This window comes from Zophobas morio, unplaced genomic scaffold (genome assembly GCF_036711695.1).
Source record: "Zophobas morio isolate AGI-343-1 ecotype UQ-CSIRO unplaced genomic scaffold, CSIRO_AGI_Zmor_V1 ptg000044l, whole genome shotgun sequence".
Taxonomy (NCBI): domain Eukaryota; kingdom Metazoa; phylum Arthropoda; class Insecta; order Coleoptera; family Tenebrionidae; genus Zophobas; species Zophobas morio.
The window spans coordinates 5,748,142-5,760,122 of NW_026972149.1; the positions used below are offsets into that span (position 1 = coordinate 5,748,142).

The 11,981-nt window shown below is 34.1% G+C and overlaps 5 protein-coding genes across 11 annotated transcripts; 3 read left to right on the forward strand and 2 right to left on the reverse strand.

Annotated features, from left to right (window-relative positions):
* Positions 1-1,904: 1,904 nt before the first annotated feature.
* Positions 1,905-2,780, forward strand: LOC135141298 (translocon-associated protein subunit gamma). Its single transcript, XM_064072279.1, has one exon. It carries the CDS (start codon positions 2,149-2,151, stop codon positions 2,698-2,700), a length of 552 nt encoding a protein of 183 aa, XP_063928349.1. The 5' UTR covers positions 1,905-2,148; the 3' UTR covers positions 2,701-2,780.
* Positions 2,710-3,780, reverse strand: LOC135141297 (transcription initiation factor TFIID subunit 9-like). The gene is made up of 2 exons (XM_064072278.1): positions 3,611-3,780; positions 2,710-3,531 (listed from the first exon to the last, which is right to left on the reverse strand). The coding sequence occupies exon 2, from the start codon at positions 3,513-3,515 to the stop codon at positions 2,805-2,807; it is 711 nt and encodes a 236-aa protein (XP_063928348.1). The 5' UTR covers positions 3,516-3,531; positions 3,611-3,780; the 3' UTR covers positions 2,710-2,804.
* An 87-nt stretch (positions 3,781-3,867) lies between these two features.
* On the forward strand, positions 3,868-6,044 carry LOC135141296 (golgin-84). 2 transcript variants are annotated; one of them, XM_064072277.1, is made up of 8 exons: positions 3,868-4,119; positions 4,169-4,350; positions 4,490-4,559; positions 4,613-4,927; positions 4,975-5,410; positions 5,464-5,539; positions 5,581-5,741; positions 5,782-6,044. In XM_064072277.1, exons 1-8 carry the CDS (start codon positions 4,013-4,015, stop codon positions 5,788-5,790), a joined length of 1,356 nt encoding a protein of 451 aa, XP_063928347.1. In that variant the 5' UTR covers positions 3,868-4,012; the 3' UTR covers positions 5,791-6,044. The 2 variants fall into 2 exon arrangements, with proteins under 2 accessions (XP_063928347.1, XP_063928346.1); XM_064072276.1 differs by having other exon boundaries at positions 5,791-6,044.
* Positions 6,045-6,302: 258 nt separating this feature from the next.
* On the reverse strand, positions 6,303-7,138 carry LOC135141505 (COMM domain-containing protein 5-like). The gene is made up of 3 exons (XM_064072656.1): positions 6,905-7,138; positions 6,537-6,858; positions 6,303-6,489 (listed from the first exon to the last, which is right to left on the reverse strand). Exons 1-3 carry the CDS (start codon positions 6,984-6,986, stop codon positions 6,318-6,320), a joined length of 576 nt encoding a protein of 191 aa, XP_063928726.1. The 5' UTR covers positions 6,987-7,138; the 3' UTR covers positions 6,303-6,317.
* Positions 7,139-7,360: 222 nt separating this feature from the next.
* On the forward strand, positions 7,361-11,383 carry LOC135141330 (mesoderm induction early response protein 1-like). 6 transcript variants are annotated; one of them, XM_064072330.1, is made up of 6 exons: positions 7,361-7,532; positions 7,692-7,940; positions 7,984-8,197; positions 8,245-8,324; positions 8,491-8,874; positions 9,718-11,383. In XM_064072330.1, exons 2-6 carry the CDS (start codon positions 7,737-7,739, stop codon positions 9,985-9,987), a joined length of 1,152 nt encoding a protein of 383 aa, XP_063928400.1. In that variant the 5' UTR covers positions 7,361-7,532; positions 7,692-7,736; the 3' UTR covers positions 9,988-11,383. The 6 variants fall into 6 exon arrangements, with proteins under 6 accessions (XP_063928400.1, XP_063928403.1, XP_063928402.1 ...); XM_064072333.1 differs by having other exon boundaries at positions 8,245-8,315; XM_064072332.1 differs by having other exon boundaries at positions 7,984-8,194.
* Positions 11,384-11,981: the final 598 nt, after the last annotated feature.

Consider the following 11,981-nt stretch of genomic DNA (forward strand, 5'->3'; position numbering starts at 1 on the left):
ATCCATCTCCACTACCAATGAGATGACGTAATCTCCAACATTTACAATAATATTTTTTTTTTAATGTTATAAAATAAGAAACTCTTGCACTTCTGATGTATGAATTCGTGTTGAGGTTTCACCCTAGACATCCAGATTTTTGGAAAAAAAGTCAAAATTGTACAACATTTTGTAAACGTTTTAAGATTGTCCTAATGATGGTAAATCGTTAATCAAAATTTATTCCTTTATCCGCTCCCAAAAAATTGATGTCATCTCAAAATTTTGCCGAATAAATCCTCTCGAAAATGTGTAAAATATGAGTCTATACTTGTGATTCCATTAATATTTTTTAGAATTGCTTATACAGAGTAACTCAAAAAATTAAACCATGTGTCAATTTATTTTATGTAATAAATGAGGAACTGCGAAACCAAATGCTTTGAAATCTTTAAAATCGTCGCAAGCATGGTAAATTTGGAATCAAAATGTATCTGTTTATCCTCTGCAAAAATTGGTAACGTCATCTTGTGATTTATCATAGAATTTATATTTTTTAGAATTACTTATCCCAGGCGACTCAAAGAAATTAATGAATCAGTTATTGATTCAGCAAGAACGGGTCAGTTCATTTTCCCGAAAATTTGGGAATACTGAACTGATTAATATTTTGCCAGTCGAATTTAAAATGAAACAATTAAATTACTATCAGTAGTATTACACTGCACATATACAACCTGACATCCATGTCCTTGAAAAAATGTCGATGACGTCATCACAAAATTTTGTAAAAGGTAAACTCATTTCAAATATACCAGTAGCATGCTTCTTTACGTTTAGTTTAGCGTTACCATACATATCTTTATTTTAAATTCCAGGGGTTCTCATAAAAAAATGAAATTCACAAAATCAAATTTTAGAATTTTTTGAAAAAGCTTGATATCTTTTATTGTACTTCGGGGGCGAGGGAAGTTCTGTCGAAATAACCACATAAAAGAACACATATTATTCTACATATTTTAGAGGAGATGAAAAAAAAACTTAATTAAAGTTAATTAGTGTTCAAGAAAAATTTTGAAAGTGTCTTTGTCCCTTTGTGACGAAGCACATATTTAATTTAAAATTATACATCTTCAACACTCAAGTCTTCACCCAAAACAATGTTAATGTGTATTGGTGAAGTGTAACAGTGTAATCGGGTAAGGAGACAAGTCTAAATTTATACAATTTTATGAGGTAGAAGTGTATTTGTAAATACAAATTAACAACACATTAAAATCTGCTTAGTGACTTTTGGTTTTTGTTTTGTTCCATCGACCATAAATCTATGTAAAGGTTCTTGAATTTTGACGTAGACGCAAGCGCAAGCGTTGTCACAAAGTTAAATACCTGCTTTTTATTATTACAGTGACATAACTAGGTTATCCACTTTTCTTACACAGACATAAATGCAGGTAAATATAATATCGTGTTATTTTTCGAGCGATATTGTGACAGGGAATTTCACAGCTCTAGAATACGAAAACGCAGGTTTCCTTCCCATTTTTGTCCGTACTTGTGCATGTCTGTTGTAATTACAAAAACCTCGGACGGTTTCATTGTAATCTGAATGAAAATTGACGTGTATTCTATAATTTTCACAAAAACTTGTTTATTCATTGCTTACAAAAAACTGATTACGTTATTTTAGTGTTATTAAGTAGATCTCAGTCAATATTTCACTGTCGTGTGCATTAACAAAAATTTATTTGTGTATCCCGTCCAGACAATGGATCTTCTCATTTCAAAAATACCGTTTTATTAAAAAATTAATGACGTCACATAAAAAAAAAATTAAACTTAAAAACGATAGTTCTTGAAGTGTATACGGTTTTTTGTTGTACTTTCAGAGGCGACGGAGTTTGTGTAAATAATTCCGATTTTTTAAAACACGCTCGCAGGAGTCTGCGCAGTCGCAAATGTCAGCATTATGTCTAATGGGATTTTGAAATATTGCAACTTCCCCCACTCTCTCGTGTCGCCAACACTTTGAAACGTGGAAGAAAAACGTAGCGCGTGGCGCTTAGGTGCAGAGAAAGTAGTGTATGGGGTTGTTAAATTAGACGTGGAGAAGCTTGTCGCAGGTTTACAAGTGTGTTTTGAATTAAAGTTGTGTGAAATTACAAAAAGATGTCCAAGTCCCAAAGTAAAGGCTTCACTAAAGAAGAAGAGCTGCTGCTACAAGACTTCAGCAGGAACGTATCAACAAAATCGTCGGCCTTATTTTATGGTAACGCTTTGATAGTTTCTGCAGTACCAATCTGGTTATTCTGGAGAATACATTTAATTGAGATTTATTCCTCGTTGATTTTGTTCGTCGTGGTTACTTCCATAGCCACCTATCTGTTGGCTTTGGCCTATAAAAATACCAAGTTCACTTTGAAGCATAAGATCGCCGTGAAGAGAGAAGAAGCCGTCACTAGAGATTTGTCAAAGAAATTGTCAGAAGACAAGAAAATGAGCAAAAAGGAAAAGGACGAGAGAATCTTGTGGAAGAAGAACGAAGTTGCTGATTTTGAAGCCACTACATTGTCGATTTTCTACAACAATGCGCTGTTTTTGACAATCGTGATCATCTCTAGTTTCTACTTGCTGCCGTCGTTCACTCCGCCAGTCAACTACACGATCTCCATTGGCGTGACCTCAGGCCTTCTGGCCTTACTTTCCACTGGTTCACAATAAAACAATTCGTTCATTTGTAGTGTTCCATGATTTTTTGTAATTTATTTTGTTTAATAAAATAATTAATGCAAAATTTACAACGTTATTTTTAAAGATTATCTACATCATGTATCACCGTCATCATCTCTTTTCCTCTTCAGGGAATTCTCCATTTCCATGGGTGTACCGTTTGTTGCTGAAGTAATTTGCACATTATGCGACGCTATCTGAATTTTGGGTTTGAGCGTTGTTTTCTGTTGAACGGGCATGGTGGTCGTAACTTTCGTCAGCGGTTTGGGGATGTTGACCGATTGTTTCGTGACACCTATTGGAGTCCTTTTCACATAACTCACGTTGAGTTTAGTCGCGACTTTCATTCCGCTTCCAGGCCCTGGATTGCTGTAATTTGGTTTACTCGGTTTCTTCTGGTTACAACTTTTTAAAGCATAATTACATGAAGCCAAGCAGTAACGGTCAGGGGGTAACCTTAAACCGCAATGAGGCTTCACTAAAGGCAAAGGCGTGTAATTTTTAACATTCGCACATTCCAAAACCACTTCACGAGGTGGCGGAGTCGTAAACGTAGATTCTGTTGTTAACTGTAAAGCTAACCGTACATCATCAACGTCTAAAAATTTTTTCTTTGAGTTGTTAGCATACATTCGAGCTTCTTCTAAAATAGAAGTCGCGTATCGGTATACGAACTCTGTTAACTGGACTATTGTTTTAGGATCATAATCCATTATACCCATTTCTTTCATTATGGACATGATAACTTGGCCATCTTTTGGTATGTTTTTCGGCTGGGTTGGCTGTGCCTTCTCCTTTTCGGCCATTGTGGATAGATTTACACTAAAAACAAAAAATAAATGAAGTTTCCCAACCAGTGATAAGTACGTCTATAAAAAGTTTTTTTTGTATCGTTACTTACCGACTGTACTGTATATAAAATAAATTAATATTAAAATTCAATAAAAAATACAATAGAAAATTTTACACCATTTTATAATTAATGCGCAATTCCATTAAATGCTTTCAAATGTTTGTTATCAAACAATTGGATTACGTTTTTGGTTAGTTGCCATGTTGATCGTGTCGGGATCTGGAGGCCATTATGTCACCAACGTACGCTTATCCTTCCAACAAAAGTCCCTAGAAACTAGTGATAAAATTATTATAACTAGAATGCACCAAAAGTTTCGGAAATGACGTATCGATGACACGATGACGGTATTTATTTAATTATTTTTTAACATAAATTAAGAATGATAACGGTGACTGTAAGTCGTAACATGTAAGTGATAAACGATGTAAAAGTCGAAAGTTAAAAATCATGGCGTGGTTACAAAATTTAGCAGGTCGTGCTGAAGATCTACTTAATAAAATTGATCAAAATGCAGCCACAGTTTTAAACGATAGTAGTAATAAATATTTAGAGGGGTAAGTACCATTGTGTGTAAGTACAAAAGTAAATAAGTCGCACTCGTAGGGAAAATGGTACATTTAATGAATTTGGTGATAAACCAGTTGAAGAAATAGTGATTCATTCAGAGCCACTTGAAAGTATCAGCTCAGTGTCAAAGTCACCCAAAACGAGTGGCAATGATTTAGTTAAGGCTTCTGTTGTGGAGGAGGTTGTACAATTTTCTGGCTCAGAAAATCAAGACAATGGTGAGTGTAATTTAAATTTGCCGCAAATTTCGGTGCGAAATGCTGCGCATGCGCAGGTAATATTTGTGCAGCGTACGAAATTTAAAAAATTAAAAGTACGTAACAAGATGGTGTGTTTCTTAAGTAAATTTGTTTTTAGTGGGAGAAGAGACGGAGAAGTTGTCTAAACCTGGTTCACCGGGGTCAAAATCCCTTTCGTCTCATAATAGGTACATACTTTTCAATTATACACACACATTTATATTAATTTTTCCACGTCTAGTTTTGTCTTGACTGAAGATGTTCAAACTTACACAGAAACCATAACAAAACTAGAGAATGAAGTCCGTGATCTCAGTAAACAATTATTAAATCTCCAGCATTTATACGCGGAACTGAGAAACGAAAACACAACTTTGTGTTCTCAAGTTGAAGCATCCAATTATTTAGTAACAACCGCTCAATCCGAGATGGAACAGTACAAAGCCAGAGCTCAAAGAATTCTACAAGAGAAAGAAAATCTAATCCTTCTGAAAAACGAAAGCAAGTCTTTGGAAAATTCCGATCAAATTTTAACCAACTACAACGAGGAACTAAAGTAAGAACACTTTTCACGCAGTCCAAAAACCACGTATCTACTTTTAGGAAAGAAGTCGAGTTTCAGCAAAACCGAAATGTAGAATTGTCGGAAAAAAATAAGAAACTGACGCAAGAAATCTCGCTTTTGCAGCAGCAAATTGTGTTAACGCAAAATTCGTCGCAACAGTCCACGCAAATCCTTCACGAAAATTTAATGACTGAGAAAAAAGTCAGGGTGATGGCTGAAGAAGATTGTCGTTTGAAAGTACAAGAGTTGCAGTCAAAAAGTCAGGAGTTGACGCAACAATATCACGTGATTCAGGCAAAGAATGAGGAAATTCAGCGATTACAAGAAGCTGTTAGAAATAAAAGTAGTGTAGGAGGGAATGATTATGAAATGAGAATAAAGTCGCTGACGGAGACCCTGATGTTGAAGCAGAATACGTTAGAAACGGTGACGACTGAAAGGAATGCTTTGAGAATACAACTGGAGAAGTTGGAGGTGAAGTATTATAATTATTAATGTCAAACGAATTAATTGATTTGTAATTTTAGAGCGAATATCATAATAATTTGGTACAGTTAGAGAGGGCACAAGTTCGTGTAATAAACGTGAATGATACAGACGATGGTACGTATTTTGTGGTATAGTATTGACTTATTCTGGTTTAGTCAAGTCACAGGTTCCCCATTTCATGAGAGTGTCTCCGTTTGACGCTGGAGTCACAAGAAGAGTAAAACACGCGTATTCGACAGTTGACGCAATCAGTGTGAGAACTGGAATTTTTCTTCGGCGTTACCCTGTCGCCAGAGTTTTTGTTTTTTGCTATATGGTAAGACGACTTTCTGGATTTAAATTTTTTTCAAGTGTAGTTGTTGTAGGTTTTGCTCCATTTTTGGGCCCTTATTTTACTCTTCCTTTATGCGCCCAGTAACCGTTAATTTGTTAGATTGTTATAAGTGCAACAGTCACTTTCATAATAACCCGGTGATCTTTGGGAATTTCCACTGGCTAATATTTGTGGCGCAGTTCCAGTTTTGTCAGCATAATGGTGATTTTTTTAATTTATAAACAAATATATTACGTTTGTATTTGTTGTAGTTTTCTTTTTATAAAAATAAAGATTTTATAATAACGCCTGACGTTTTGGTATAGACAAACAGTCAATAAATTTTAGGTACAGGTCACGAGTTAACTAAGTTATCTAATAATAAAATTGTCAGTACACATGTTAATTTAATCAAGCTTATTGGAAACAGTGTGGGCACGTGGCCAAATGACATTTATATTGTACACGTCATTGGTCGATTTAAAATGACACCCGTCGCGGGAAACTAAATTATCAGGGGTACCAACCACGCGCTTAAAATCACTTCACGAATTAACTATAGCAATCACTGAAATAACTTTATTTATTAACTTGTTGATTTAGTTTTAAATTAGCAACTTCTTTCAGTATTAAAGCTACATTATATCTTAATTTATGGAATGTCCTAATATTGACGTTGATTGTATATTTACGTCCATTTTTGAGTTGAAGGCACAAAATTACACTGGTGGGAATTTTCTTACTCAGAACACTGAAACGTCAAAATAAATAAAAACCTTGACTTCAGAATGATACAACCTGTGGGTTAAACTTATATCAATTCTCCATTTTAAGGAAACAAGTTTGCAAAATTCTCCCCTTCTTGCGTTTAAAATAGTTTCTACAACTTTGCTCCTATTACTAACTAAAGGCAAATCTGCAACAAACTCATTTGAGAATCCCAGTTCTATCAATCTTGCGTTGAATTCTTTGTCAGACGATTCCACAAACAGTTGAACAATGGCTAAATATATTCCTAGGAGTTCGAGTACTTTGTGCTTGGGGATGTTATGGTCACTTGAAATCTTGTCGATAACTTTCACGCGATCTTGATTGGGAAACTGATTTATAGACAACGCAACTGAAATAACACAGATATTCGGACGTTACAACCATTAACTATTTACCTTTTAACAAAATATTTCTGCATTCTTTTGAACATTCGGAGCTGGAAGTAATAACAGTTTTTGATAAATCGTTTAAATTCATTTTAAATTTCTATAACAATGGATGGCACTGAAGAATGGCGCAATTTCGAATTTACCACATGTTAACTATTGTTAAATTTTGTTGTGTAGGAAAAAATTTCTTTATTTCCCAGTTTGGAAGGGTTAGGTATTGCAAAGTTGTAAACATTGACGTGTATAAAAGATGATGGCCGAAATATAGACGGTGTTTTACGCAACCGCATTTAATAATTTATAACAAAATAAGCTTTCTGGTTTATGGATTTATTGTTTTCTTGTAATAAAAACACGTATTGTTTTGTTTTATCTGTGAAAAGTCTTTTTTCTAGTGTAATTACAATCGGCTCTCGTTTTGTTCTACTTTGATGGTTGTTTTGTCTCGCTGTTCTCAGTCACGTGACAAATATGGCGGATAATCATAAGTGGTTTGTGTTTTTGGTGGAATTAAAAATGTTTAATTAAAAAAGTTTGTCCGAATTGCGAAATTTTCGCTTTTAGTTTACACTTTAGTTGTGTGCAGGCAGCCCGTTGTCACTTTCAGGTGGATGCATTGAAAAAAAAAAATCATGTAAATAGCGGGCTTACTTTCGGCCCATCTAACCTCACTTTACTCAATGTTTTTGTTTGTGAAAATAATACAATAGTTTGTTTAGTCGTTGTAGTGAAATAATTCTCGTGTTACTTTGGTTTATCTTTGATACGTTGCTGAGTCACACCGTCTTTCCAGATTTGTTCACTCTAATTCAAGCACCGCTACAAGCAGAAGTGATGAATGAAGAGTAATATCATGGCAGAAGTTGCTTCTCCAAATAAAGATGGAAAAGACAGCGGCTCACCCAGTAAAGATAAGCTATTTGACCCTTCAGTTGATATGCTCGTTAACGATTTCGACGACGAAAGAACTCTAGAAGAAGAGGAGGCTTTAGCAGCCGGAGAGTCTGAAGATCCGAACGCCGAACTTTCTAGTTTACAAAAGGTAGTTGTTTTGGGGGTGTTTCGTGAATAATTAAACTTTGTAGGAGAGTAATATGCCCTTGGAAGAACTACTGGCTTTGTATGGTTACCGAGGCGAAAATCAGGAAAACGAGAGTCCGATTGAGGAAGACGCGGATCCGTCGGAACCCATGGAGGAGCAGGAGAGCGAGACTGATCCCCCAGATCAGCCGTCGAAACTGAGAGCCTTGTACGAAAACATCCCCGAGAACGACCAAGACGCGGCGAGATTATTACGTTGTAAGAGTAAAAATTACAAAAAGGTTGTTTCTAATTTGTAATTGTAGCGGTGTCGCGAGTGAGCGAGGAAGAAGAAGAAGATTACGACTACAGTCCAGATGAAGATGAATGGAGAAAGGTTAATAAGGTTATTTCTTTATTATAATTCATTACTAACATTTTATCATGCATGTACATTTATTTCTAAGATCAGTAGGTAGACGTAGTGGCTTGAAATGTTAGTTTTGAATATGCGTTGCGTTGCATGCGATGTAAGTTCCGTTATTTTGTTTTAATTTTTTTATTGTTTTCAGACGATTATGGTTGGTAGCGACTACCAAGCACAAATTCCTGAAGGTTTATGTCATTACGATGATGCATTGCCTTATGAAAATGAAGATAAACTTCTATGGGATCCATTAGTGATAAGCGCCACAATAACAGAAGACTTCTTGAAAAAGGCTTCTGAAATATCAAAACCGCCGATTCCGATGGGTAGTCATCTGCGGGACGATGAACAAGCGTTATATTTGTTACAACAGTGTGGTCATAACGTGGAAGAAGCTTTACGGCGTTTAAGAATGAACGTTGCCCCCAGTTCTGACAATATGAGTCTTTGGTCAGAAGAAGAATGTAGAAATTTTGAAGCTGGAGTCAGGTGTTTCGGGAAAAATTTCCATTTAATACAACAAAATAAGGTAACATAAAACTTTTGAGTATTAATTCAGAAATGATTGCAAGACTGAGTAACTATGTATTAAGTGGCAATCATTTAGTTGCACTTGCGTTTTTTTCCAATTTTATTAACTTTGCTAAAGTTTCTACCAAGCGGCGATTGCAGTTAACACTAACTTAACACAATAGTAGTTTGTGGATTCAGGCATTGCTCAACATATTCAGCAAAATTCATTTTAAGCGCGTTTGACACTCAATCACCCTTATGTACGATTATTGAATGAACCTTAACATTATATTGGAATGGTTTTCAAACTGGCTTTGATCACTTTTTTCTGTTGAGGTAGACTTCAGGTGTTATTAAACAGCCACTAGAATAAGCCGTAAAGACTATATTTGATGGAAAATTTTGTTAGGATTGTTAATAAAATACAGACTTTTAGAACACTAATTGGATCTGATATATTATACAAAGTACCCAAGGTGCCTCTACGACTTTCCCATCATAGTACCTAAACCAACAGGAAATTAAATAAAGAAATCGATAATTATATAATACGAACAAAATGACGCATCACAGTTTTAAAATATGATTTGATTCGAATCTTTCGATTTATTTTAATTTTTCATTGAATATGGTCTTTGTGTGTTATTTTTTTTTATCGTCTACTTTAATTTGAACGCTCGTTTGATTCCGTGTAGTGAAGAAAATTCAAAATTTCAAGTTTATCAGAACGCGTATTTTGTCTGTCTGAATCCACAGAGCGTATTGCTTTCTGTGGCTTCTGTGGCGTCGGGGTGCAAGTGTGCTTTAACGAGAAAAAAGTAGTGATTCTTTATTTTAAATGAGTAGTATGTGGTTGAAGGTTCGTACAAGGTCTGTGGGGGAATTAGTTCAGTTCTATTATTTGTGGAAGAAATCTGAAAGGCATGACATATTTGCCAACAAAACGAGATTGGAAAAAAAGAAATACACTTTACATCCCGGTCTTACTGATTTTATGGATAGATTTTTAGAAGATCAGGATGGTAGAGATAGAAGTTCTTCCCCAAATGTACAGTGCAGTGTTTCAGACAATAAAAAAAGTGTTCCAGAAAATGTTTCGCAACAGACAAAATCGACACCTGATGCATAGTCACTATTTAAAATAGAATATATCTATGATAGATCAACTAAAGTTTTATTAAAGAAAGTTTTATGTACATTTAAAAGTTCCTGTATTTTATTAACATTCATTTTCATGGAACTTATACTTGTTAATTTATTTATATTTTTATATTAATATATTTCGTCGATATAATGTAAACTTTATTTTATATATGATAAATAATTATGTATATATTTTATATAAGTACTTTGTAGGAAGCAACCTTTGTTACTCATTGTGACAAATATCTTTTTATTTATTATTTGTTTCACGTTTTATATTTTTCATCTTTTATACGCCGTATGTGTCTAACTTTAATTTTAAAACAGTTGACTGTATATAGATATTTGATTGTTTAAAGCAATAGCACTTCATAATCACAAGATATCGTTCGAGATCGTGATTTTGATTTATTGAGTCAAATAAAAGTATTTTATCGTTTTAAGTTAGGTTCTTCAAGAGATACGTATTTAATTTAGATTTTAGTTCCAAATACGAATAATTTGTTGCATGTGCGTGATTTACGTGGAACAAATTATTCTGACCTGATATGTGTGTAAAACAGTATAAGATTTTTGGGCCACAGTTTCAATTTTCGTTCGGAATTTTTCTAGAGTGGAGTAAATTGATAACAAAAATATAGTTGCTGGACAATGATTAGCAAGGTGGTTGCTATTCATTCAAAACCACAATTACTGGATGTATAGCAACGTTGCTAACGGTATACGTGTAAATTATTGGTAATTTTCCACCCACTTTTAAAATTTTCCTTAACGTAAGCACCTAATAGTACTAACCGTTACACGCAATAAAGTCGAAGATTTTGATTTAATAAATTGTAGGGAGTGGTTTATCAACTCCGCGAGTGTTGATGTCGTACCGACATTTCAGTGCCTAGGCTTGGTATAAGGAATGAAAAATGCTTTAACAGTATTTTTGTTATTAATATTGGTCCAATAGTCTTTCACTACCTACCTACTTGTGAAATCTTAATTATAAGAGTAAGTGGTAAATTGGGCATATTTTTACATATAGTTGTTTTTGTACAAACTATAATTATGATAACTAGGATAGACATCATAAAATCTTACAAAGGTTAATTATTTTTCTTATGAACTGGTGCACATATACCTGATAATCTTATTCATTTTGACTATTCAACCCTACTCGTACTATAGGTATATATGCATATAGGTTGAATTTTTTTGTAAGAAAACTGATAAAACAAACAAATGTTGACGAGTACTTCGCAACCCACGTCAAATTAAGTGGTCAACCTTTAAGTTCATATAGCAAAGTTATTTTGTTATCTTTTTTAACTTATTGAAAGTAATATTTATATTGCTTTGTGAGACTTCAAATGAATAAAATCTATTTTTATTAATTCTTTTGTGAATAGAAAATTGTGAGAATTATCACAAACCCACAATTACACCCAGATTGTGATTATTGCGCATTTCGAGTATGCTGAAACATCAGATACTGCGTAAAATAGATGATAAAATGTAGAGGTGTGACGTTGTTTGTAAATTGTATTCTTGGCGCACCATTTTTGTATAGTAAGCGTGGTAAAGATCCCCGTCAATCTAATTCTCGGTCGTGAAATTTCATTACTATACAAAAATAGTGTAAAGACACAAGTTAGAATTTAAGCCGTTTTAAAAATCGACACGAATTAACAACAGTCCCGCATTTGTATTTTTATTGTAGGTATTGTTCATTGTTCTCGACAAAGTGGGCTTACAATTACCCATTAAGCACTATTTACAAACTTAATGTACACTTGAATTCGACTCTATTTAATGCCTCAGGTTATTATTATTTTTCTTTTGTAATGTTCAATTGTGATAAAAATGTTGTTTTTTCCTAAAAACCAACATTGATTAAGGGTGCTAAAATTTGAATAGAGTAATCATTCAGAAATGTAAACTTCATCAACTTTGTGTATGCTGGTTTGGTTTTAATTGTTGCGTAGTTACAGA